Genomic DNA, 26,311 nt, shown 5'->3' with positions numbered 1-26,311 from the left:
AAATCGGTCTCAAACCGAACTTTCATATAATCTGAATGGACTGATTTTGATAAACCCGAAAAACTGAAATCCGATTGGACAAAATAGAAACCGGATTGGGACCCCGAATGCTCATGCCTATTACATAATCAGTAAACAAATTGAATAAAATTTAAATACTAAAAACTAGAAATTGATTTACTTTTGCGGTCTTTTTAATAGATAATGTAGTGACTAGGGAATCCATGGTGTACTATTCTCCTCCTATAACTAGGGAATGGATTAGGTGTTGTGTGTTGTGTTGTGTAAAAAGTTATTTACCAACCTTATCTTTGTTCATCTTCGGATGAGGGAAAGTACAAGTTAGTTGGTAACAAGAGTTTATCAATGTTACCCATTACCAAATATCATGGACAGGTTTGGCTGTTTGTTAGAGTGTTTCTCTTACAGTCCTGTCTTCTTATTTGGTTTTGCATTTTCACATAAGAGATCAGAATATTTCCTTTCTGTAGATATTTTATATACTTTGGACAATAATACCAGAAACTGAAACCTGTCATCAAACAAATCCATAATCTCTTTCAAAAACAATAGAAACTTGTTATATAACTCCTTTTTCAAATATAAGACTATTCTGATTCTACTGATGACTATTACTTGCTCCCTAGCATTATAACTCACTCTCTCAAACAAAGATTCGCAGAAATGTCAAGTAATAGTACAACTGTACAAATACTTAAGACAAACTGATTTCACTTTCGAATACTTTTTAATTCTCTTAGCTTTCTTAAGATTCAATTTAAGATTTGCAACAGAGACATTAATGAATAAAGAAAGAATAAATTAAGACACTGAATACGGTTTTTTTTTTTTTTTTTTGAAACAGACACTGAATACGGTTTTCTAAATCTTTTTTGTACGTGAAAGCATAAAGCTTTTAGTTCTGCTTGAACCATTGATTAATGACTTTATTAATAATAGATTGATTACTTGATACATCTGATCATATCTGAAACATCTTTTTTCTTTCTGTATCACATTCACATGTCCAAGCCATCTGCAAAATTATTTAAACGTCAAGAAGAAAGCTAAGACCATTTGCATTTTCAGTTTCTTGTTGTGACCTTTAATGTGGAGATATATATTTTAGAGGAAGATTATAGAGTTGGGATAAAGTAAAATTTGTTTCTAAATGCTATTATAGAACACAGGCCCGGCTCATTGGGGGGGGGGGACAAGCGGTGCGACCGCTCCGGGCCCAAGCCTATGCCCCCGTATAATACTAATTAAGGGGCTCAGTTTTATTTGATATATATATATATAATAAATAAAATTGAAAAGGGCTCAAAATTATTTGATATGTATATAGTTTTATTTTCATTACAAAATATAAAAATTATTACTGACTAAATTTAAAAAATATTTTAAATATTATTTGTATATAAATTTTAGAGAGTAAAATAAAAATTTTGCCCTAGGGCCCCTGACAGTATTGAGCCGATGCTGATAGAACAAATATATAGATGGACTGGAGATGCTTTTAGATTTCAATGGAATCTTGTTAAATATAGAATCTGATAACTTTCTTTTACAAATTTACTAACAAAACTGAATTGTGAAATCGATTATATTTAGAGTTTAACTGGTATGCCACCTGATAGCGTGCAGAAAATAACAGAATCAGTAAAACTAGTAAAAGTTAGAAACTGATTAAACTTTATATACTAAAAACTCAAAAAATTGATTCACCTTTTTGATCTTTTTAAATAGATAATGTAGTGACCTAACTAGGGGTTGGATTAAATGTTGCGTGTTGTGTTGTGTAATAACTTCTTTACCTTATCTTTCTTGATCTTAGGATAAGGGGAAGTAGTTAGCTAGTAACAAGAGTTGATTAATGTTTGATACCAAATATCATGGACATGTTTGACTGTTTGTTAGAAAGTTTCTCTTACAGACCTGTCTTCTTATTTATTTTTGCATTTTCACATAAAAAAGCAGAAAAAATTCCTTTCGAAAGTTTTCTTGTATATTCACCTAATTAACCCTTTTGTTTAACTACTGTGGACAATAATATCAGAAACTGAAACCTGTCATGAAACAAATCCTAATCTCTTTTAAAAACAATAGAAACTTATATAACTCATTTTCTTAAATATAAGACTATTCTTGATTTTACTGGTGACTATTACTGGTTTCTTAGCATTATAATTCATTTTCTCAAACAAAGAATCACAGAAATGTTAAGTAAGAGTTTAAAAACATAAGACAAACTGATTTCCCTTTTTGAATATTTTTTAGTTTTCGTAGCTTTCTTTAGGTCCAAATTACGATTACAACAAAGACATTGAATAAGGAAAAAATATACTAAGTCTATGCATCAAAGAGCAGAGCAGCTTTCTTTCAGGAATAAACATATTTTGACATTTCTTTTCAAATTTTCTCACAAGTCTTTTTGCCCAAAGATAACATTTTCATCATCATACAGACTTTTGCTGCATCTCAGCAGCACTAACACCAACAGCTTCATCAGGAATAAACCTTCCCCAGAACCAGTGTGCCTTCCACACTCTATTCATCTCTTCAATGGGCACATTCTTCGTCTCAGGCAACATCAAGTAGATAAATATCGTCATAATGAAGACAAACACCGCAAAGAAGAAGAATAGTCCAAACTTCATGTGACAGAGCATTGTGAGGAAGAGCTGAGCTACAAGGAATGTGAAGAACATGTTCACCGCTACGTTTATGGCTTGAGCTGCTGATCGGATCTCTAGTGGAGATATCTCACTAGGTACCAGCCATCCCAACGGTCCCCATGACCAGGCGAAACCCGCTACATAGATGCAGATCAGCGCCACGATCAGATTAGCATCTGTTTTCCCTATGTTCCCTGTTCCAACCGTTCCAAACTTGACTCCGATCATGACTCCAATAGCAATCTGTAACACATATGATGGCATTCAAGAGGTTGCGTGTTTGTCAAGAAACTAAGTTTAGGGTTAGGGTTAGGGTTTTGTGTTACCTGAGAGATAAGCATCTGGATACCTCCCTGGAGGAACAAGACTCTTCTTCCGAACCTATCAACTGTGAAAACAGAGACGAACGTACACAAGAGCTCGATGATTCCCGTTACCATAGCCGACAAGAGCGAGGCTTTGCTACCGAACCCTAAGGTTTGAAACAGAACGGGAGCGTAAAACGTAATGACGTTGATTCCGGTAAGCTGTTGGAAGAAAGGAATGAAGCAAGTCATTATCAACTGTGGTCTGTAGCGAGGAAGCATGATGTTCTTCCATGGGTGTTTCACTTGCTTAGACTCCTCGCTCGCATCAATGAGATCTTGAAACTCTTCATCGACTTCACTCGTTCCTCGTATAGATTGAAGCATTTTCTTGGCATCTTCGGTGAAGCCACGTTCGATGAGAGAGTTCGGAGTGTCGGGAAGGATGAGAGCGCCCATCATGATCATCATCGCAGGGACACAAGCTAACCCTAGTGAGATTCTCCATCCGATGTTGCCTTTCAACTGTGCGGTGAAGTAGTTGATGATCGTTGCAACAACGATACCGAATATAATCGCTACTTGAAACCCGTTGTTGAACGCTCCTCTTAGGTTCGGAGGAGCCATCTCGGATAGATAAACCGGAACAGACTGAAACCAAAACAAAACCGGTTAGCATAAACCGCCATTGTTACTTCTTCATCAAGTTATCTGTTTGTAGAACTTACTTGATTGGCGAATCCGACTCCGAAACCGAGCAAGATACGACCGATGAGAAGCATGGCGATATTTTGAGCAAAGCCATTGAAAGCAGAGCCGATGAAGAAGGTGAAACCACCGAGGAACATGGACCATTTCCTTCCAAAGACTCGGGTTATCGTGGAGGCGAACAAGGAAGAGACCAAAGCCGCTAAATAGAGAGATGAAGTAAAAAGAGTGAGAAGCTGACTATCAAAACGACAGTACTCGTTCTCGTGTGCGTTCTTCATCTTCTTATACACGTAAGGGAAGAACTCTTCCAAGAATGGCTCCATTTGGGTTACCCCTCCTACAAGCAACAAAAAAGCCCCAAAAGTTACTCACTGGATAATTCTGCAAGATTAGGTCAAAGAAGAAACAAGACTTGAAAAAAAAACCTGAGATCCCGAGATCGTATCCGAAGATGAGACCACCAAAAGCACCGATGAAACATGTTACGAACACTTTCGGTGTGAGTTTGTAGTTGTAGTTCCGAACTCCCGGCGTTTGACTGACGAACCCTCCGGCCATTTCTCCGATTTGCTAAAACGACGTCGTGGAAACTCAGTGTTGACTTTTCTGTTTCACACAGAGGAAACAAAAACAGAGCAGATCTTGTTATTCTTCTTCTTCTTGGTGTTTGTGTTTGTTTGTTTTTTCAGACAATTATCTACCTGTGTGTAGATCTTGTCCGAAAAGGATTTGGAGAAGAAAAGTCAAAGAAGAGACAAGAAACGATATGATTATGAAAATGGAGAAGAAGGGTTGAAATTTATAGGATTAGAAGTAACTAACTGTCAGCTGACTTTGAGGTGAGAATGAAGGAGAAGAACAGCTGTTCTCTCGTTCTTACCCACTTGCTATTGCTCACTGGATCTAATCTTCTTCCATAAATCTCGTGTCTTTTAATAGTTTTTATTTGTTGATTTTTATTAAATATAACGTTGTGTTTAGATGAAGTATAACGTTAGGTGAAGAATAACGCTGCAAAGTAAATAATTACACTATTACACAAAAAGTTAAAATAAACACACTCTTCACATTTGTGTAGTAGAACTACAATTTTGACTCAACTAAATATATTTTTGTTTTCTCATTGACACTTTTTCTAAAAGGCAGATATTTTAAATTGATTTTGTGGCTTTAAATGAGTAAACGCCCGCAAAACTGGGTCAATAGACAGAGAAGACCGCTACTATTTTTTTTGTTTGATAAGATTTTTTTTTGTCACTAAAATCAGATAAGATTTTATTTCCTTTTGAAATTACATTCCAAGTCTATTTTCAAAACTGGATAGTCTGCTTCTAATGGGTATTTTTAGAGCCTCTACATTAGTTAATAGATTATATATCACCTACAAATAAATAAATAAAAATAAAAAGTAAGATATTTTTTTTTAAACAAGAAACTTAATAATAATCACTAGAGCTTGATCTGCGCACCCACTCGGATATTTGTTTTTGCTTAGCAAAAATATATATTTATCTTATATAAATGGTAATATACATTTAAAAAATATATATATATATATATTAAATCATTATTTAATATATTTCTCAACATAATTATTTTATAATTTATAATGAATAATTTTATTTTATTTTTTGATCCATCAACTGTTACAACCATATTTTTAAAATATAACCCGTGTGTTTGTGCAAATGTATTTTTTATGGATCAAAAGTTTAATGTAAAATAAAATAAAATATTTAATTTAATATATTATTTACAATTTTGTGGTTTATATTATGTATTTTTATAACACTTTTATGTTTTTTAGACATAGTTAATATACCAAAATAAAAAATTAATCACCCTGTAATAATAAAATTTTGTTACATTTTTGACATTGATTAAGTATAATTTATTGTTGAGGTAGATTATATGAAATATTTTTTAAATAAGTAAACATAATTTGTTATATATTATTTTAGGAAAATATATTAATTAAACTATAAAAGACAAAAATACTAAAAGATAGATAAATTTATTACTTTAGTGCCATATGATTGTAAATAATTTGAAAAATTAAGAGTTAATTTATAAGTGTACTTCTGTTTTAATAAAGTACATGACAAGAATATCTCATTACATCTGTCAATTTTTAAGTAATTCAATTTATTTTTTAAATTTAAAACTTAATTAAAGTATTAAATCTTCTTAAAATGTTAATACTGTATTATTTAGTTTAGATATTCATTAGAGAAATTTTGATAACAGAAAAGCTCTTTATTATTACCTTTATCCTTTGAAATTTCAAAGTGATGCTTAATAATCAATCTCTATCCAAAATCTGAGGACATCAATTGATACCTTAATAATTTTGTTACTCGTGACAGCCTTTCCATTCACATGAATGCATTGATCTAATTGAATGTAACAATTTAATATTATCCAGAACAAACGTTAGTGGAAATCTATGTATTTATTGATTATTAAAAGCATATTGTACGTCAAATTGCTGTTAAGATAATATTCATGTGTCAGAAGATAATCAAACAATGTTATTCGAAAAGTACGTTGTATCTGTGGGGCTATTGATTACGATATGGAAACAAAAAGTTGACTATCATCCCTTATTTTTTTATATATGGATAACTATATTCGTAAACTATACGTAGTTCCATACTTTTTTTGTCGCTTTACTTCTTCGGTTTACATTGGAAATGTAAAAGCTGTCGAATTACTTCTTCTTTTTTTGCTAATCATCGAACTACATTATTGTCAATTTCTATGATGTTTCTGTTGAAGTTAATTAGCTTGTAGTAAGGTATCTACGTGGAACAACTTCACTTGGACTTTTGTTTTCGCGATCAACACAACTTGAACTGGTGGGCGATAGCGATAGTTTACACAAAGTTGGCACTGGGCAGAAGCACAACTGGTTACACAAAATTCATCATAGATGATTAAAAATAAATTAGGGGCCCTTGATAGAAAACAAAAAAAAAATTTGGTCCCCTTTCTATAGTTAAATTTGTATGATTTTGGGATGGACCCTGGACCATTGTACTGCTGGCCCTCTTTCTTGGGCCAGTTCTGTGGTCACGTATTTTATTTCGATGAAAGTTCAATAACATGGTGTTTTCAGAAACAAAAAATTGTGTGAAGCCACAATCATGGCTGTTACAGAGACAATGAAACAAACGATTTAGTAATAGGAAGTACTCAGCGAGATCGTGAAAAAATCATGCAAGAAGGTAACAATACAGATTGATAATAATCTTTGATTGCACTTACTAAAAACCATGTGTTTCACGGCCGGAGTAAAAACATATTAGAATGTTTCACTTCATTAGAGAATGAACAAGTTGAAGTGGAGCATGTGTCCGAGAATGAACAGATAGTCAACATACTAACCAAAGCATTCGCAGGAATTTAAATTTAAGGATATGAGAAGCCTTATTGGAGTTGAAGATGTGGGTGAAAATGAGTTTAAAACTTAAGGAGAAGATTGTTCAAGTTAGCTTGAAAGAAGCTTGAGAAACAAGCTATCCCATCCCTAATTGGTTTATGATCTAAAGAGATAAGGATGATAATGTTTGTGTGTTTACAATTAGGAATAGGATTGCTAATATCTTTATATAAGCTATGTCGAACAATGGCATAAGCTATAAGCTGTGTGATTTATGTGAGCTTTAGTTTTTGAGATATTTTTTTAAAGCATTGAAATGATTAGAAAGAAAGAGTGTTTCCTATTTCGATTCTTGAGTTCTACAGTTTCGATAACGTTTCGTCATATTTATATTATTGATGTAATGATAAATAGAATGTGCAGGCATGACACAAGCTTATGTTTTACTACATAAAGTGTATGGCCTTGCCCTCAAACCTGAAACTGCTCGAAGCTCTGAACAAAGTTTAAAGGTGGAGAACGGAGTCAACTTTTAGTCCCACAAATGTATATCTATTATAACCGTCTTAGTTAAAGTTTTTCTCAAGGTTATATAACTGACGCATATAAAAAATCTCATAAATAGTCTGACCTTCAAGAACACACATCAGTCGATTTTAAATATGATTAATAAAGTATTGGCCATTTTTTTGTTGCAATTTCACAAGCAGAACAAGAGAAGCATATTATCTTTTACTTTTTGGCTTGCCTGCCGTAATGTTACCCGATATCAGTGACATTCTTCCTCGACTAATCAGATCTTGTTTTCAGACCAGTAAACTTTGTTCTCAGTTACGTCTTTTATTATATTAATTTTCTTTTGATAGTGTTAGTTGTTTACTAATCAACGCCACTAATTTTGACATGTATATAGAAGCTGTAGACGTTGCTGCAAACCACTGAAACAAGACAACTAAGGATTTCGATCACATGGATAAAGTCAATTTGGCTTTTAGATATTTATTTTGTACATTTGTTGACAATAGAAAAACAAAAACCAAAGCACGAATAAAATAAAATAGTACAACAGAACATCAAGAGGAAACAAAATTGGAAAAGGGAAGACAACTATGCAATCGTACATATCATAGTATTTATTTATAAAGTAATTTGGATGGGAAAATAAAATTATTAAGAACATGGGTATTGGTATTCCATTTTATATATGTCACCAACCTACTTACATTTGGTGTTTAGCGATCCTTAACGGCTAGTCAGCTACTAACAATAATGCAAACATCCGAAAAATTACGTGCAAAAATGATTAGAACATGGTTGATTTTCAGGTATTGATTCATGAAACGGCATGTGAATACCTCCCTCCACTGCTCCCAAAATTATGTAAAGCGGTGGAATACGAACGATTAGCCCGTAGAAGGATAGAGAAGCAAGCACGTTTGAGTTCCTCTTATAGCCATCAGAAGTGGCATGTAATGTAATCTACCATATGTTCATGATCGTTCAATAGTATTACATACAACCATGATTAATCCGAAGTTCTTAGAGTTAGAGTAGAGGTTTTAGCGGAAGTTAAGAAACTGTTTCTTAACTTCCGGTAAGAACCCCATCCTAAAAACCCCGGGTTAATCATGCTCTAAGTTATTCGGAAAGATTATTTGACCGTATTAATTTGCATATCAACCAACACGCACCAAAAGATCTCCAAACCACGAATACAAATAACTCCGAAAATATTCCAATTCCAAATAAATATAGTAAGCCAAAATATGTAAAAAAGAAGCGTCCCAGTAACCATTTATGTAAACTCCAGTAGTGACGTTCTACGCACATCTAACTTTTTGTGGAAAATATATTTTGCCATTTTGACGAATGCGGGGAAAAACGACGACGCATGGACCCCGACAAAGATTTAGCCGACACTACATCAAATACTTACACGACGATGAAAAACACACTCGTATAGGCGGTGCATCTCATCATATACTTCGAAAAGAAGAAATATACAAACCAAGATCTATCTTCATATATATACACATATACATAACTGGTCCAACAACTATTAACTTCTCTACGAAAGAACAAAGGCAGACAAGAGAAAAGAGAATGTCGTCGTCAAGGGAGCTACAATACTTGGAATACACATACAGAAACAATCGTCCCACGACGGGTCTCCTCAACTCCATCTTCATGACCACCGTCAACACGGCCGCTCGTTCTCTCGTCTCCGTCGCCACCACCGCCTCCACACCGGAGCTGGCTTCTAGGCGGTGGTCGGCTTCGGACCACCTCAGGTTCATGTCTATGATGATGGCGTGGCTAGCCCTTTGGGTTCTTAGGGTTTTCTTGGACTATCTTCCTCTTCCTCTCATCACTTCTTCTTCTTCTTCTTCTGCTTATTCTGATTCTTATCATCCCTTTAGTTTTGCTTCGGGTCTTCTTACCGCGGCGGCTGAGAAAGCGTTGGTACCGGCTTCCGCTCCCTCCTCCTCATCAACGGCGTTGGTGAAGTACTCAGGGTCGGCGGATTTGGGTACGATGGTTTGTGACGGCGTTGATGTGCCTTCCGTTAACTCTCTCGGTAGAGCACTTTGTCACGTAAGTGTTAACATGTAATCTTTCATTATTTGATGTTAAATTAGCATTAACGTTTAAGTTTTTTTTTTGTTTGGTACTTTGGTTAACATTTTTAAACATTTAGCGTTTTAGTTTTATTTGGTCTAACTATCATAAAACCAATCAGGACATGAGTCATGGCGATCATACGTAGACTTGTGTGTTATTGCTAGGTTATGTTTGCATAGCCAGATCTCAGATTGAATGTAATATCTTCTTTTCTATTATCATAAACATTTGATTATTGTTTGATCGGAAAACGGTAATAAAAGGATGTGGGTTTAACAAAGACGTTTTATTATGGTCGGAGGAGACGTTCAATCGGTTACAAGAGATGTAAAGAGAATGCGACAGAAGAGAAGCCGGCAACTCGAAGAGCTACCGGAAAAGTACAAATAACGGCAAGATGAAGCAAAGGTGAAAACCCTAATCTAGCCGCCAAGTGTTAGTCAGATGATTTCGGATCCCCTTCTCGTTTCTGTTCCTTCCCCTTATATAGTCCTCTGATGTGTCGTTCTTGACCTAGCTTAAGTCGTCTTCGTGGGCCTTCCTTATTGGGCCGAGAGGCCCGCATCCATCCGAGCGGTCGCTGAGCCGGATGCCTCTTGGTCGGCGTCGCTCGACTCGAGATACTGTAGAGACAAGCCGAGTAACCAACCGAATTAAGCCGATTATTCGAGCCATCGCTTTCCTTGGTCTGGGCCAGGCCTTCTATTCTTTGGGCCTTGCGGGATGATTAAATCCATCCTCTACAGTAAGTCCCCCCAGTCCATCGGTGAGCGGAGAGTCGACAAGCTCATGATGGATTCTGGAACTCGAAGGTTCGAAAGAATAGTAGTCCTGTCGGGAGTTTGAAACGATGGGTTGACGAGTCGCGGGAAGGCTGCGGTAGTGCCTTCTCTCGGGGTCGTTGAGTCTCAGGCTCTCAGATTTTGATCGGCAAATCCCGGCTAATTCACCGGTTTAATCGATCTTAGGATAACCGTTTGGTTAATTAAGATAAGAAGCCGGAAAGTCGCGGGAGTCGATGGGGTTTTTTGGGGGAAATTCGAGGCCCGTTTAGGCCCATTTAGGTTTAATAATGACACCTCGAACCTTTCCTCTTTTTCCCTTCACGAGTGTCTCGGGGAGTTGAAACGCCGCGAGGGTCCGCTGGATATTTAGGGGGAATTTCGAGGCCCATTTAGGCCCGAATAGACCTAATGATGATGCCTCGAACTCCTCCCTCTCTTCTCCTTATAAATACGTGGATCCCCTTTCATTTCTTCAAGTTTCCTCCGCGATCAAAGGTACTTTCTCTCTCCTTCCTTTATCTCTCTAAGTGTTGTAACCTTCATTCGACGCGATCTCCACTATGTCATCGGTTCCGAGATTATCGAGGCAACAAAAAGGGAAATCGGTCGCGGCGACATCGACGCCGGCAAGGAATCCCGACGGAGGTCGTCTCGGGGATCTGGAATCTGCCCACCATGCGGCGATGATGGACACCGCCAATTTATCTCGTTCCCAAAGGCTTCTGGTCGCAGATGCTACGAGGCTTGCGAGGGAAGGGAATGAGAACGTCGCTGTTAGCGACGCGACGGATTGCGCGAGAGACGGGCAGAGCGGGGCGACGCCTGTCGACTCGGTTACTTTGAGAGCTCGCCCTATGGAGGGCGATCCTCCTGAGAATGACGATCCCGAAGCTGAGTTAGTCCCAACGACCTTCTATCCTGACGGGATTTTCGAGGAGCTTCCGAGGCTTCTACCCAACTTGCTTCGCCCTGCCTTCGTGGCTGGTCAAGACTGGGAGGGTGTAGAAGAGACTAAATCTACCCCGAGGAGCGTGAAGAAGGTTCTTCGATCCAAGGGCGCTACGGGCGTAACTTTCCTTATCCCCACGAAAGAGCAGAGACCTTGGTCTCCTCCGATCGGATATCAGACGGTATACGAGTCTTACTTCCAGGAGGACACTCGCTGTTGGTTCCCGATCCCGCGACTGATCACTGCGTACGCTAGGCGGCGAGACATCGCGATTAGCCAACTGTTGAACGGCTCGTTGCGACTGGCCGTCACCTTATCGATTTTAGCGGAGCAGATCGATATGCCGATGAGCGTCAGATCTTTCGAGGAGATGACCTCGATAACCGATATGAAGGACGGAACCTACTCGGTGAAAATGCGACCAAACTGTAATGTATGCGCCGGTCATCCGAACAAGACGCAGAATTGGCAGCGCTCTTACTTCTTTCTTAAATCCGACGTCTCGGCTTTCGAGGAGCCTCCTCAGGAGGACTATCGGGTTCTTTGGAATCGATCCTGTGGTAGAGTACCTTGTCGCGAACTACGTCTGACTTTGTTGTTCCTAATGAGATTCTCCTTTTCTTTTGTTCGCAGTTGGCCATCCTACGTCCCCCGTCTATCCCGAAGATTTCTTGAAGAGCGTTCAAGCCGTCGCTTTGCTTAGAATCTACCGTTGGTCTGAGATCACCGTCGAGAAGACCTACGAGCTTAAAGATCGGATTGCTCGAAGTGCGTTCTCTCGCCGTTTCTTGTATATATTTTTTTTTGGCCGTATGGCTTGCTTGTCGCGTGCTAACCTCTCTGCCTTGTGTTTTCAGGAGGGTGGAGGTCAGATCTTCCAACAGTTCTTCCTATTCGCGCGAAGAGGCTGGAAATTTTTCCGAGAGATATCCAGAAACAAGTCAACGAGGCAAAGAGAATGGGAACTCTTCCAGACTTGAGCGCGATGCTTGCCGTTCAACTAGGACTGACTAGCGGGGGCGGGCCCTCGACGGCTGTCCCTCGCGCTAGCGAGGTTCCTCCTTCCGGTGCTGCGACTGCGAAGAAAAGTAGGAAGAGGAAGAGGGGTGTCTCGGAAGCCGAGGAGAACGCCGAGGAGGCGAGCGGCGTCCCCCCTTCCGGTGATCTTCAGAAGAAGAAGAAGAAGAGGAAGAAGACCAAGAGGTCTGTTGAGGCTCAATCGGAGGGCCCCGAGGAGCCGACTGGTACTGAGGAGGAAGACGAAGAAACTCGGCCTGAAGAGGAGGTTTCTGAGGCCGAAGTCTCGAGAGAGCGAGATGATGCGAGGGAAGCAGATGGATCTGAGGCTTCCCTTAACGCCGCCATCCCGGACGGTTCCGACGAAGATAGTGGTGAGTCGCCGCTTTTGGTGAGAAGGCACAACGACGAGATCGACGATGACGTGCGATCTCCTGTTCTGACGCTTCCTAGCGAGGAGACTCCGGCTATCACTGGGGCGGGGGCCGTTCAGACCGGCACGTCTCCTCGCGGCTCTGCTATCTTGAGGAGGGCTCCCGGGATTAACTTTCCGGATAAGGTCTCTTTCCACTACGAGGGGCCGGCCCCTCTGGCGTACGTTCCCGAGAAGTGCGGGGAGCTTCTTCGTCAGCTTAGAGGGAGGGCAAAATCCCTTCCTGCCGTGAGGGACCTCATCTTCGGGGATGAATACGAGGAGGCTGCGAGGGCAAAGCTGCTGGTAAACACTTCGACCTCTTCCCCTTCTTGTTGCATTACTTGTTGTCTCTTTCTCTTTCTCTTATGATTTTTATCTTCTTGTTCGTCTAGGGAGACGGCGCGATGAACGTCGTGATTGATAAGTACGACACTGCCCTGAAAGGAGTCTCGACTGAACTTGAGCTGGCCAAGAAGGAACACGCGGAGAAGGAGGAAGCTTCTGCTCGTCAGCTGAGTACATCAAAGGCTAACGTCGAGAGGCTCAACGGGATGGTCACTCGTGCGATGGCTCGAAGGGACGAACTCAAGGCCGACTTGGTGGCATCTCGCGGGATTATCCATGAACTCGAGCAGAAGAACGCTGAGCTCGAGGGCGAGAAAGCTTCGCTCGCTGCATCTCATGAAAGAGAGATGAAGCGCCTTAGAGATTCCAGGATCTTGGAAGTGACAAAGGAACGAGGAAGGGTTGAGGCCGAGATGTCTGCAAAGGCTAACCGTCGCTTCGCCAGGATTCGCTCCCGAGAGGAACGTCGAAGCCTTTACGACAAGGCTCGGTTGCTTCATAGCCAAGCTTTTGGGACCAGAAAATGCCTCGAAGCCTTGAAGAGGGCTGGGAGCGACATCCTGCAAGCCACGATCGATCTTTTCGCGGAGCAAGAGAAAAAATACGAGCAGGAGGCCGAGGAGCTCGAGGTTGGTGAGATACCCGAGGTGGATCTCACGCTTTCTCCTCTTATATTGGATTCCCAGTTTGTGGATGCTCGTATTTTGGCGAGTCTTGATCCCTACGGGTCCAATGTCGGTCTGATCGACCCAGAGACCGCAGCAAATCTTGTTACTCCGCCCTCTGATCCAATCGACGGGCGCCGCGACGAGCCGACGCCTTTTGTAGAGGGTTCTTCGGCTGCGTTTGAGGGGGAGACGCCTAATCGGGGGACCAATGCTGCTGAAGACGGTGGTCCTGTCCTCGTGCTCTCGGATACTTCGGCTGAAGGGTCTCGTCGAGGTAATGAGGAGGTTGCTCGCGAGTCGAGTGTCAGGGCTTCGGAGCTTTCTGCCCTCAACGATCGTGAGAGCGACCGAGAGGATTAGCGTCTCTTGTATGTTGTTTTCTTTTGAGTCTTATATGACTCATTGTTGTAGTTTTTTTTTTGAACCTTTGCCCTCGAGGCTTTTGTTTTGCTGTTTTCTCGCTATCTCGAACTCTTTTGGTGATTTGGACTGATTTACTTTAGATTTGTCTATCAAAATCGTGACTTCTCAAGATTTGAAGTGACTCTGCTTGTTCGGTGTAAATGTTGTTCGAGATGTCGAATCATTATAATTTTAAACTTGTTATGACTTTGTCTCGATTGACCTCTTTGAGTCGCGACCGTTTGCCATTTTGAGTTTAAATTGTTAATTAAGAGTTTTCGACTTTGACGGTTCCGAGTCGATCCCAATGTAATTTTCAAGCGTTTGGTTGGCCAGACCTTACTTAGTTAATTATAGGATGAATCGGAGTCATTGTCTCGGCCGTGTTGGTTTAGGTCGCAACGCGGTCGATCCCGTGAATACATGTCTGATCAGGACGTATTCAATCGTGGGATGCGAGTGCCGATACGTTTGTTCGAGGAGCCGGGGCGTGCTCGAGTAGGCATCGCTTAAGTGATCGTCTGCTTCGGAGATCGATTCCTCGGGGAGGTTTTTTATATATTTTTTTTATTTCGGCTGGACCCTTTTTCTTTGGGCTGCCTACGTATCCCTTTGCGGGAATCAAGCCATTCGTAGTTCTTAGATTGCGAGTGAAAGTGGCCTTTGTGGCGCATTCACTCGATTTTTTTTTTTTTTTTTTTTTTTTTTTTTTTTTTTTTTTTTTTTTTGGGTAAAAGCGGCCTTTATGGCGCTTTTACTCGATTAGTAGATTGCGAGTGAAAGTGGCCTTTGTGGCGCATTCACTCGGGTTTGTGTTTCCAGGCTAAGGGTGGAAAAGGCGGAGATGTTTGGAGTTCCAGGCTCTCGGTACTGCTTCGCCTGTCGAAGTCTCGAGGCGGTATACTCCTGGTTTGATGACTTCGACTATCTTGTATGGTCCCTCCCAGTTGGCTCCGAGCTTGCCGGCCTTCCACTCCTTAGTGTTTTCGAAGACCTTTCTTAAGACGAGGTTGCCCATTTCGAGAGGGCGCGACTTGACCTTTTTGTTGTAATAGCTCTCGATTTGATGCTGGTAATTCTGGATGCGGAGTAGCGCTTGGTCGCGCTTTTCCTCGATATCGTCGAGTGCATCTAGGAGCATGTCGCGGTTGATTTCAGCGTTCTGTGGCATTCGCGACCGGCGTAGGCTCGTCACGTTCACTTCTGCGGGAGCCATCGCCTCGATGCCGTAGGCCATTGAGAAGGGCGTAGTTTTCGTCGCTCCGCGAGGAGTGGTTCTATGGGACCACAGGACACCATCTAGTTCGTCTGCCCAGCATCCTTTCTTTAAGTCGAGTCGTTTCTTCAGACCGTCGATGATGGTCTTGTTCGTCGATTCGGCTTGACCATTACTTTGCGGGTTTCTCGGCGTCGACATGTTGAGTCGTATGCGCCATCTGTCGCAGAAGCCCTTGAAGTGATGCGAGATGAATTGCGAACCATTGTCCGTGATTATCTCGTATGGGAGCCCGTGTCGGCAGATTATGTTCTTCCAGACGAAGTGTTGTACCTCCTTGTCGGTTATGCTGGCATAGGCTTCGGCTTCAACCCATTTGGTGAAGTAGTCAGTGAGGACCAGGATGAACTTCTTTTGTCGAGATGCCGGCATTGGACCAATGATGTCCATTCCCCATCTCATAAATGGATATGGAGCAGTCAAGGTGTGGAGAAACTCCGTTGGGCTGTGTATGGTTTTGGCGTGGCGCTGGCACTTATCGCACTTGCGCGCGTATGTCTCGCAATCGGCATTCATGGTTGGCCAGTAGAATCCGAGGTTTTTAACTTTTAGTGCGAGAGCTCGCCCGCCCGAGTGGTTGCCTGCTGCTCCTTCGTGTGTCTCGGCCATGACGAGTCTCGTCTCGTCGCCGGCGATACATTTGAGTAGTACCTTTGATGCAGTCCATCGGTGTAGTTCTCCGTCTAGGACGACGTAGTGCGTGCTGCGTCTTTTCAGTCGCCGGGCATCCCATTTTTCGACGGGCAGTAAACCCTCCGCGAGGTAATCGATGAGTTCCTTGCGCCAATCTGTTGAGTGATCATCTGGCGAGGGGGATTCTACTTCGTCAATGTCCATCGCGTCGTTGATCGCTGCTATAATCGCGGCCTGTTCTGCCTTCGTATCGATGCTCGGTTTCTCGATTTTATGGATCGGGATTGTCCTTTTGACCTGGTCGTGTAACTTGCTTCCCAGAGCGGCGAGGGCGTCGGCACAAACATTTTCTCCGCGAGGAACCTTCGTGAGTTCGAAGAACTCGAAGTCTCGCGTGAGGTCTTGGACGAGTTTGAGGTAGGCGTCCATCCTGTCGTTGCGGACGTCGTAATCACCGAGGTACTGGCTTACGACGAGTTGAGAATCGCAGTAAGCGCTGATTCGCTTTGCTTTCACCGCCTTGGCGAGACGGAGCCCCGCGATGAGGGATTCGTACTCAGCTTCGTTGTTTGATGCCGCGAAGCCGAAGCTGAACGACTGCCGGATTAGTTCTCCTGTTGGTGATTGCAATTGCACTCCTGCTCCTGATCCTTTACTCGTGGATGACCCGTCGACGTGGAGGATCCAGTTTACGTTTGGTAGGATGAGGTCTTGTTCCAGCTCTGGCGTCAATTCGATCAAGAAGTCGGCAAGGACTTGTGACTTTGCTGCTGTTCGATTTTTGTAAACGATATCATGTTCGCTTAGCTCCATCGCCCATTTGGTCAACCGTCCCGATTGGTTGGTATTCTGCAGAACCGTTCTGAGTGGTTGGTTGGACAGTACTTCGATCGTGTGCGACTGGAAGTAGGGTCGCAATTTTCTTGCCGAGGTGACGACGGCCAGGGCCATTTTTTCTAGTGTTGGATATCTCGTCTCGGGCTCCGTCATTCTTTTACTTGTGTAAAAGATTGGTTTTTGTTCTCCCCTGTCTTCTCGAATTAATACGCTGCTGACGGCGGAGGATGTAACGGCGATGTAGAGAGACAGTGTGTCGCCGGCTTCTGGCTTTGATAGAACGGGTGGGGTCGTGAGATAATGCTTGAGTTGATTGAACGCCTCCTCGCATTTTTCATCCCAGAGGAACCTTTTGTTTCCCCTTAGTAGCTCGTAGAAGGGAAGACACTTGTCGGTCGATCGCGAGATGAACCTGTTGAGAGCTGCGATGCGTCCCGTTAGTCGCTGCACTTCGCGGCTGTTTTTCGGGCTTGGAAGGTCGAGAATCGCTGAGATCTGCTTGGGGTTGGCTTCTATTCCTCGCTGAGTAACGATGTAGCCGAGGAATTCTCCGGAAGTGACACCGAAGGTACATTTGGCCGGGTTGAGCTTCATCCCATAGTCGTTCAAGATCTTGAAGCAGTCGCGCAAGTTATTGAGGTGGTCGTCGGCCTTGAGTGATTTGACTAGCATATCGTCGATATACACTTCCATGGTATTGCCAAGTTGGTCAGCGAACATTCGATTAACGAGTCGCTGGTAGGTCGCACCGGCGTTCTTTAGCCCGAAGGGCATCACCTTGTAGCAATAGGTCCCTCTGTCGGTGATGAATGCCGTCTTCTCGCGATCGTCGGGATGCATCAGGATCTGGTTGTAGCCTGAGAAAGCGTCCATGAAGGTTAAGAGTTCGTTGCCAGCGGTTGACTCGACGAGACGATCGATGTGAGGGAGTGGGTAACTATCCTTTGGGCACGCCTTGTTGAGGTCCGTGAAATCGACGCATATGCGCCATTTGCCGTTCTTCTTCTTGACGACGACCGGGTTGGCTAACCACTCGGGGTATCGGACTTCTGTAATAAAACCCGCGTCGAGGAGCCTGTCGACTTCGTCGTTCACTGCTTTAGATCTTTCCGGACCGAGTTTGCGTCGCTTCTGTCGGATGGGTTTGAACGTGGGGTCGACGTGCAGTTCATGGGATGTAACTGCGGGGTCGATCCCCTTCATGTCGGAGGTCTTCCAGGCGAACGTTGAAGCGTTGTCTTTGATGAAAGAGATGATCTTTGAACATAAGTCGTCGGACAGGTATACGCCCACTCGGATGATTTTTGTTGGGTCGGATTCATCAATTGCGACTTCTCGAACTTCCTCTTTCTGGGGGTATATCTTGTGGAGTGGTTTGCTGACGGAGTTGACGAGGGAAGCCTGTTGCTGCATCTTTACAGTTGCAATCAGCAGTTCTCTCGCGGCTTGTTGATCTCCCCGTATCGTCTGTGTTTTTCCGTCTTTGCCGGGAAACTTGACGCATTGATGGTACGTCGAGGGAACGGCTTTCATGGAATGCAACCATGGTGTTCCGAGGATGGCATTGTATGGTGCTTTGGCTCGGATGACGGAGAACTTGACGGTACGGGTTATACCACCTGCGTATACTGGGAGACGAATTGTTCCGATCATTTGCTCCGAGGCTCCGTTGAAGCCGGTGAGTGTGCGAGAGGAAGGCTTCATATCTCTTAAATCGACTCCCATTTTATCGAGTGTGTCGCGGAAGATGAGATCGACTGAGCTGCCTGTATCGATAAGTACTTTCGCGACTAGGCACTCTCCGATGTCGAGATCGACGAGGAGGGGGTCGTTGTGCGGCATGTGGATACCCTTGGTATCTAGTGCCGAAAAAGTGATCTGGTGATCATTTTCGACTGGAAGTGGCCACTTCTTGGAAGTGGTGGCTTGTCGCTTATAGTCTTTGACGGCTCGAACTGAATCGCCGCAAGGAGGCGATCCTCCCATTATGACGCTAATGTTTGGCGTGCGGGTAGCTCGCAATGATTCGAGTTGCTTCCTTAAATCGTCGGTTGTGTTCTCGAACTGAGGAGCTTCCGCGGGCTTTTTCTTTTTTGACTCGAGACGTCGTCGCAGATCGGACTTCTTCGAACGGTTTAGTTGGATTCGCAGGTCATCGGCCTTTGAATTGAGCTGGTCGCGAAGGTCGCCGTCTTCACCTATTCTCCTGGCGCTAAATTTTGAGATGGTTGTGCGGAGGTCGGCGCTTCCCACGTGTTCGTTTGTAGCGCTCTTTCGCTTCAATAGTGCGCGCAGGTCTTTATCTGTTGTCGGGGAAGTGAGAGATTGCTCGACTTTGCTGTTCAGTTTGTCGCGTAAATCTGATTGCATTGTCGAGGAGTCGTCGTCAGAAGAGTCACAAGGGCGAGAGAGTATGACTTCCACTCGTCGCCGGCGACGCGGATGTTCGTCTTCTGATGAGTCGTTGGCGGGGCCGACGTTGTTGACAGTAGTGCGCTCAGGGCTCGCTCTTTCCTCGCTAGGGGCCGTGTTCTGCTGAGACTTCTGTGCCTTCTTCTCCTTGTTCTTACTCCAACTTTTGGTGTTTTTCGGTGTCGTTGGAGAGGTGGGCATTTGAATTGTCCCGTTGGTAATTCCGTCGAAAAATTGCCCGATGAGGACTTTGCACTCTTTCGTATCATGGGAATCCCTTTTGTGGTAGAGGCACCATTTCTTTGGCTCCTCAGAGTTTGAACTCGCTGGTTCGGACGACTTTGTTTGCTTCGAGGCGGAGTCTCGATCCCAGTGGTTCCAGGCTTTCTCTCGCGTGACGGCTGCTGTCTTTGGCGATTCCTCGTCGTCGACCGAGCTAACGTAGCCTCGCTTCTGAGTGGTGTTTCCACCGGAGGAGTGCTGGCGGGGCTCAGGGCGGGTGTCGTTTGTTCGGGCGGGTCGCTGTTTCGCTGCTGCTTCTTTTGCAAACTTTGCTCTTGTGTCTTCTTCCATGCGGATGAAGTTGTTTGAGCGAGCGATGGCGTCAGACACAGATTTCGTCGGGTATCGGTAGAGATCCTGACGGAATGTGGAGTCAACGTGCAAGGTATTCATCAGAGACTCGACAGCGATAGGATCAGGAATATCAACTTTCGAGACGATAGCCTTGAACTTTTCCATGAAGTCGCGGAGGCTTTGGCCGCTGGTATGAGTGAGGTTCCACAGGTCGGACACGGTCGTTTCTTGGTTGGTGAACATGATATAATTCTTCAGGAAGGCCGTCGAGAGGTCGTGGAAACAATCGACGGAGTTTTCTCTGAGGCCTGTGAACCAAGTAAGGGCCGGTCCCTCTAGGGTTTCGACAAAGAGTTGGCAAAAGCCGGCGTCTTTGTCTTCGTCGGTCAGATTTGCGCGTCGCATCGCTATGTTGAAGGACGTAACATGAGTAGAAGGGTCGGAGAGACCCTTGAAGGTTGGAAGACGAAGTTTCTCCATCTTCTGGAGCCGTACGCCGGTGACCCTTTGCGTGAAGGGTGTGCGAAGAGATTCCGCGAGTACGTGCTCGATTTGGGGCGCCGAGGTCGTCACCTGGTGGATCTTTGAGTTGATGTCGAGGACCGACTGTTTCAACGCGGCTAGCTCGCTTGCGGTGTCTGCGTTGATGTCGTTACCGGCGCTCTGGTTGCTGTTACCGACGCTCTGGTAATTGTTATCCCGCGCAGGTGCTATGTTGGTGGTTCGTTCAGTGGCGAACAGGTGTCGACGGTACTGCGCCGTTGAAGCTTCGGCGTTTGCAGCGATAGGGGCGAGTATTTTTGCTATCGCTGTGATTTGGTCGACCGCCGCCTTCTGCGCCGCTTCTTGCAGGGCGAGGCGTGCCAGGATGGTTTCCATGGACGCAGGAGGGGGTAGCGGAGTTACTGGTGTAGGCGTAGGTGTTACCTCGGGAGCCGGCATCACCTCGAGGGCTTCGCGCTCCTCGCCAGACGAAGAACTGTCGTTGCTGACAACCATAGTACTAACGTTACTTTGCTAAAAAGGCCCCACGGTGGGCGCCAACTGTTTGATCGGAAAACGGTAATAAAAGGATGTGGGTTTAACAAAGACGTTTTATTATGGTCGGAGGAGACGTTCAATCGGTTACAAGAGATGTAAAGAGAATGCGACAGAAGAGAAGCCGGCAACTCGAAGAGCTACCGGAAAAGTACAAATAACGGCAAGATGAAGCAAAGGTGAAAACCCTAATCTAGCCGCCAAGTGTTAGTCAGATGATTTCGGATCCCCTTCTCGTTTCTCTTCCTTCCCCTTATATAGTCCTCTGATGTGTCGTTCTTGACCTAGCTTAAGTCGTCTTCGTGGGCCTTCCTTATTGGGCCGAGAGGCCCGCATCCATCCGAGCGGTCGCTGAGCCGGATGCCTCTTGGTCGGCGTCGCTCGACTCGAGATACTGTAGAGACAAGCCGAGTAACCAACCGAATTAAGCCGATTATTCGAGCCATCGCTTTCCTTGGTCTGGGCCAGGCCTTCTATTCTTTGGGCCTTGCGGGATGATTAAATCCATCCTCTACAATTATGGACCTTTCTATTATTGGATACTACACGAGGTGCATAACGTGGACATATTATCTCTGTAATTGCTACGTGGTCAACATGCATGGTGCCACGTCATACATGAAAACAAAGAGGGAGTGGAACACATCTTTAAGTTGTAATTGTATTTTTTTTTCAAAAAAAAAAAAGAAGTTGTAATTGTATTCTTAATTAGTGTCTTTCGATCAAAAAAATTAGTGTCTAGAATAAGTAGACATAATTAATAATCAAAGCTATTATAAAAATGAATTGTCTGTTTCGAGCTAGAAAATTATTGCTCGTTTAGATAAATGTAAATATGCACATATACAAAAGTTCGATATGTTTGGATAATTCGATTGACTATGGTCCCATATCATATGTATTGTTATTAATGGTTTTGATTTGCCATTTTATACATCTAATATCTAAACATTTTCTATGACTATGAGTAGGCACTAGCGCTAATGAACGAGATTCCAGTAACCTCAAGAAAATACCAATTTGCCATGGGAATGGCTGAGAAGATCATGGAAGAGAACGCCCAGAGCTGCAACGTGGAACTACTTGACGTAAATCGAGTGGCCCTCGCGTCTTCCTTTGCACGCACCACTACCCGTTTACATGACTCCTTGAAACGTTCTAGAACCGCAGACGAACCCGTTGGTGGTCTGCCTCTGCGTCTGGTCAGTGCCCTTCCTCTAGGAGGCTATGTTGCCTCTTACGTGAGAGGGGTGAGCACGTGCATCAACACGGTGAGGTCCTTGGCGGATATGACTGGTAACTTGTTATCGCAGAGTAGGAGGAGGGAGTCTGCGTTGGTGAGAGCGGGTGGTTTTCAGGAGAATGAGGTTGAACTGGCGGTGGAGAAGCTGGCGGAGGAGCTGTTGTGGATGACGGAGAAACTTAGGCGTTATGGTGCGGTGGAAGAAGGTATAAAACGGTGGAGCTACGCGTCTGGTTTGGCTTCCTTGTCTCTTACGGCTGCTCCTAGGGTTCAAGGCCTCTTGGTTAAGATTTCAGGTAATATTTAGCATTATATTTCTTGTTGACGTTGTGATTTTTTTTTGGTTAGAATAAGTGACAAATTCTAAATTGTACAAGTTCAATAGTTCAAAATAGTTTAGCATTTTTGATCAAATATGTTACCAGTTTTGAATAATTTTGGTTTATTCGGTTTAGTGGTACTAGTTTAGTTCTAGAAACTTCCCGCTAAGTTCAAGTTTTTAAAGTCATGTTTTTCTTTATATGTTTGGTCTATTGTTTTCTCATTAATGTATTGCAGCGCTCTTAATTGGAGAGATGGCACGAGACGGCACACAAGTTCCAGGACAAGTGAAGTTCAGGCTCCTTGCAAACTGGCTACCGTTGTTCAGTCACGCAAGGCTTGGGCTAGCGTTTCCCGTTCTGACAGGTTATGAGAGGGTTGAGGTGGAACGAGCCATAGACAAAGCGATCTCGACATTGCCTGCATTAGACCAAGAGATCTTACTCGCAAACTGGCTCCAAGATTTCTCAGTCTCCGCCACTGAGTGGCCCAATCTCACCCCAGCGTACGACCGTTGGTGCAACTCCACTCGCCAGTTTGTCATGTAGGCGACCAATATTATAGTCGTTAAGTTCATGTTCCAAAAAGGACAACAAACACATGGATGCGTCTCGTAATACTTTTTTGTGTCCAGATATTCATCTTTAGGTAATAAGACTAGTTTCAACCTAGTCAAAGATTCAGACATAAAACCATCTCGATGTATTCCTCGAATCTCAGAGGAACATAGTTCTAAGCTTAAATGTTCTTTTCTGAAAAGAAAAAACAGATCGATCGTAGCTGTTCTGAATCAAATGATTGCGAATGCGGAAACAGATGAAAGCAGAACCGAGAATCAAAAACTTTTTAGAAAGTTCCAATTTATGAGATTGTTTAAAGGATCCAAGCAAATCTGATGATGCTTTTGTTTAATATAGTGTACAAACAGACAGCTAAGGTGACAAAGTTTTTTTAGCTTACAATTTTTTTTTCCTGGAAACCTCTTCCTTTGCTCTCATTAGCTTTGTCCAGCCGTGGAAGTTGAAACTTCTGCGCTGCATACCGGGCAACTCTGAAGAATAATGTGTTAGTTTCGGGTTGTTAGTCTTTGAGAGTAATCCAATTTCAACAAGCTGAGAAGTGTTCCTAATTCCCAGGAAAGTTGATGAGATGGTCGCATGCTGTAAATTGTCTAAAATGGTACTAACAAGTTCAAATCTGTGCTTACTAGCAACCAAACCCCTCATTTTCGAAGATGTCAAAGAACACAATCGGCAATACCATAAATGCAATCCTTAAACTCATCAAACATGAAACTATATATAGTCTGTAGGTTCTACATTACTGACTATACAATCCCCCATTATGAAAGATTATTTGGTTTGTGGAATTGCTATTCGCGGTTTTCTAGCATGAATATATCTATCCTCATCAGAAAGGGTATGGGTCCGTAGCACAGCTGACAACAATAACTAATTGATTTCTCATCTCTAACAGGATTCTTTCTTCTTTTTTTTTTTGAAAGACGTACCTTGTTTATCTTCAACCAGTTATTTATGCACTCCGAGTGGTAAGAATGTTTGCATGGAAGAAGTATCAAGTCATCGTCATCCTCATAGTCCAGACGACATATAACACAACTGCATCAAGCATTAAAAAGTTAATAACCTAGCAACATGCACAAAGTTGTCAATGGTCTACTAAATTGGTTAAGTAAAACGCATTACGATTCATTGGTTCCGTTCTGATTGTCTCCATCTTTATATCTTTTTGAAGGCAAAGATGCAATTGTATCAGCAGATAGCCCTCTACTCTCGGTTCCCACAATATCGCCAAGCGCAAGCAACTCCTGCAAACATTAGATAGCGTAAAGTTATAAGCCGACAGACGTGTTAGGCAACTGAATTTTGCATATCAAAGTGCGTGACAGATCTTAACACTAGAGTCCAACTTTGGGAACAATACTATTCGTTTTCGCTACAAATCGTTTCACAAAATCATGAGAGGATCCGAAAGGCATAGCATTTTATGAAGGCTTTCATACCTCATATGAAAGCTCATCAGGATCCATCTCATCCCAGGCATCCTGCAAAAATAAAGCATACATAACGTGAGTGGAAGCAGAATCAAATCACCTCAAAGAAGCCTTAACTTATATGATTCTCTACCCTGTAAGTAAATTTTTTTTTTCCGTAAAATGGACCAGAATCCATCAAATTTCAGTCCATTGCGAGCTACTATACTGCAAGGTGTGAGCATAACTTTCTCTAAAGCCAGTACCACTTAACCTAACGCTACCAGAATACAATTGATCTGATTACCATAATGGTTAATGCATTTTTTACCTCCAAACACACAGTTTTGCAAAGTTCTAGTAGCATAAACCGTAAATAATTAGGCAGGAGTGTCTGCTTAGGCCTACGGACTAAAAGGGTTAACACCACAAACTAAACTGTCACGAAACAAAACAAACTAGTGCCATGATAGAAGGGTAGTAGATAGATGGAACCATGTATGACGTATCACTTCGGAAATGGCAGATTCTATGTCATAATTTTGTCCTTTGGCCACCATATGACTAAACAAAAAGGCGTTGGAGAGTAGTTCTTTTAGGTCAGTAAGGTTCATATTATCGAGCATAAAAAGGTTTAAAGCTCAAATCAAAAAAATGGTTTTGTTGTAGTGCAAGGAGCCTACCTGAGAAGTATGATCATCATCCTCCAGATCTTCAACCCCTGCAACCAACAACACAGTTTAACACAAATCTCCAACCAATCCTAAAACACCGATCAAAACTAACTTGAGTGAAAGCAATAAGTGTACTCACGATTTGCCAACCCAGTTAAGGCAGACAACCTATCTGCCATTTCCCTTTCCTCAGCTTCCTGAATAGCTCTAGCAAAGGCTTCATCATCTGAATACCCAACTTCTTCTTCGTCAGCAATCCTGACTTCATCTTCATGAGCATTAACATCTGGCGCATCTCCCTGAGGATCATCATCTGTTTCATACTCGTCCTCGTCGTCATCCTCATCCTCTTCGTATACATAGCTTCCAGTTTCCCAGCTCCCATAGTCACTAACCTCACTGTTCATCGTCAGCATCATATACGCCCGCTCCTTAAATCCAACACATACAAAACAACGAAATTCAATAATCCACAAAATCTTGGAACTATTCTTCGAATCAAGAAAGCCCAAACAGCATCAAGAAAGAGCGACCTGTTCTTGGAGCGTGCGAGCGAGAGCAAGATCGGCATCAATCTGGCTCAGATTAGTGAACGGAACTCTCGCTGAGGAAGATCGGGGAGGTAGCTCTCCCACCGTATTCGATCCGCTCTCATCCACATCCTCCGCCACCGCCGTCTCCACCGCCTCCTCTCCTTTCTCGCTTCCACCTCCGGATTCTGAGACGACGCCGGTCGGAAGATTCTCCGGCAACCGTACGGCAGTGTCGCTAACCTTGCTCGCTTGCTCGGCGGTGAGGACGACGTTGGCGGCGTGGTCATTGTCGTTCTCCATGGGCATGATTGGATGGAAGCTAGGGTTTTCGAATCGGAGATGAAGGAAGGGGATTGGTATCGAAAGAGAATGATTCCAGGAATCTGAGAAAACGATGACGCGACGCCGACGCAGAGACGAGAAAGGGAATTACAAATAGTGTTTGTTTCTCCGTATGCTTTTGATTTCAAATTTTGAAAATCTGGATTTTATTTTC

The 26,311-nt window shown here is 43.3% G+C and overlaps 4 protein-coding genes across 6 annotated transcripts; 2 read left to right on the top strand and 2 right to left on the bottom strand.

Moving 5' to 3' along the window:
- Window positions 1–2,243: 2,243 nt before the first annotated feature.
- Window positions 2,244–4,776, bottom strand: LOC125574800 (sugar transport protein 4). Of its 2 annotated transcripts, XM_048772698.1 has the most exons (5): window positions 4,396–4,649; window positions 4,120–4,300; window positions 3,712–4,031; window positions 3,005–3,634; window positions 2,244–2,921 (listed from the first exon to the last, which is right to left on the bottom strand). In XM_048772698.1, the coding sequence occupies exons 2-5, from the start codon at window positions 4,250–4,252 to the stop codon at window positions 2,460–2,462; spliced, it is 1,545 nt and encodes a 514-aa protein (XP_048628655.1). In that variant the 5' UTR covers window positions 4,253–4,300; window positions 4,396–4,649; the 3' UTR covers window positions 2,244–2,459. The 2 variants fall into 2 exon arrangements, with proteins under 2 accessions (XP_048628655.1, XP_048628654.1); XM_048772697.1 differs by having other exon boundaries at window positions 4,120–4,776.
- Window positions 4,777–9,032: 4,256 nt separating this feature from the next.
- LOC111208801 lies at window positions 9,033–23,320 on the top strand. Of its 2 annotated transcripts, XM_048772693.1 has the most exons (4): window positions 9,037–9,367; window positions 9,497–9,671; window positions 22,023–22,590; window positions 22,853–23,319. In XM_048772693.1, exons 1-4 carry the CDS (start codon window positions 9,180–9,182, stop codon window positions 23,161–23,163), a joined length of 1,242 nt encoding a protein of 413 aa, XP_048628650.1. In that variant the 5' UTR covers window positions 9,037–9,179; the 3' UTR covers window positions 23,164–23,319. The 2 variants fall into 2 exon arrangements, with proteins under 2 accessions (XP_048628649.1, XP_048628650.1); XM_048772692.1 differs by having other exon boundaries at window positions 9,033–9,671; window positions 22,853–23,320.
- Window positions 12,381–14,360, top strand: LOC125599267 (meiosis-specific protein ASY2-like). The gene is made up of 2 exons (XM_048772691.1): window positions 12,381–13,167; window positions 13,257–14,360. The coding sequence occupies exons 1-2, from the start codon at window positions 12,391–12,393 to the stop codon at window positions 14,235–14,237; spliced, it is 1,758 nt and encodes a 585-aa protein (XP_048628648.1). The 5' UTR covers window positions 12,381–12,390; the 3' UTR covers window positions 14,238–14,360.
- Window positions 23,321–23,448: 128 nt separating the features above from the next.
- On the bottom strand, window positions 23,449–26,274 carry LOC111215549 (E3 ubiquitin ligase BIG BROTHER-related-like). The gene is made up of 7 exons (XM_022719150.2): window positions 25,816–26,274; window positions 25,422–25,713; window positions 25,292–25,329; window positions 24,639–24,680; window positions 24,322–24,443; window positions 24,126–24,234; window positions 23,449–23,666 (listed from the first exon to the last, which is right to left on the bottom strand). The coding sequence occupies exons 1-7, from the start codon at window positions 26,119–26,121 to the stop codon at window positions 23,613–23,615; spliced, it is 963 nt and encodes a 320-aa protein (XP_022574871.1). The 5' UTR covers window positions 26,122–26,274; the 3' UTR covers window positions 23,449–23,612.
- Between the last annotated feature and the right edge of the window lie 37 nt (window positions 26,275–26,311).

Source organism: Brassica napus, unplaced genomic scaffold (assembly GCF_020379485.1).
Source record: "Brassica napus cultivar Da-Ae unplaced genomic scaffold, Da-Ae ScsIHWf_1826;HRSCAF=2462, whole genome shotgun sequence".
NCBI lineage: Eukaryota > Viridiplantae > Streptophyta > Magnoliopsida > Brassicales > Brassicaceae > Brassica > Brassica napus.
Note: the sequence above shows the minus strand (reverse complement) of the source record. Positions and strands in the feature narration are given on the sequence as shown.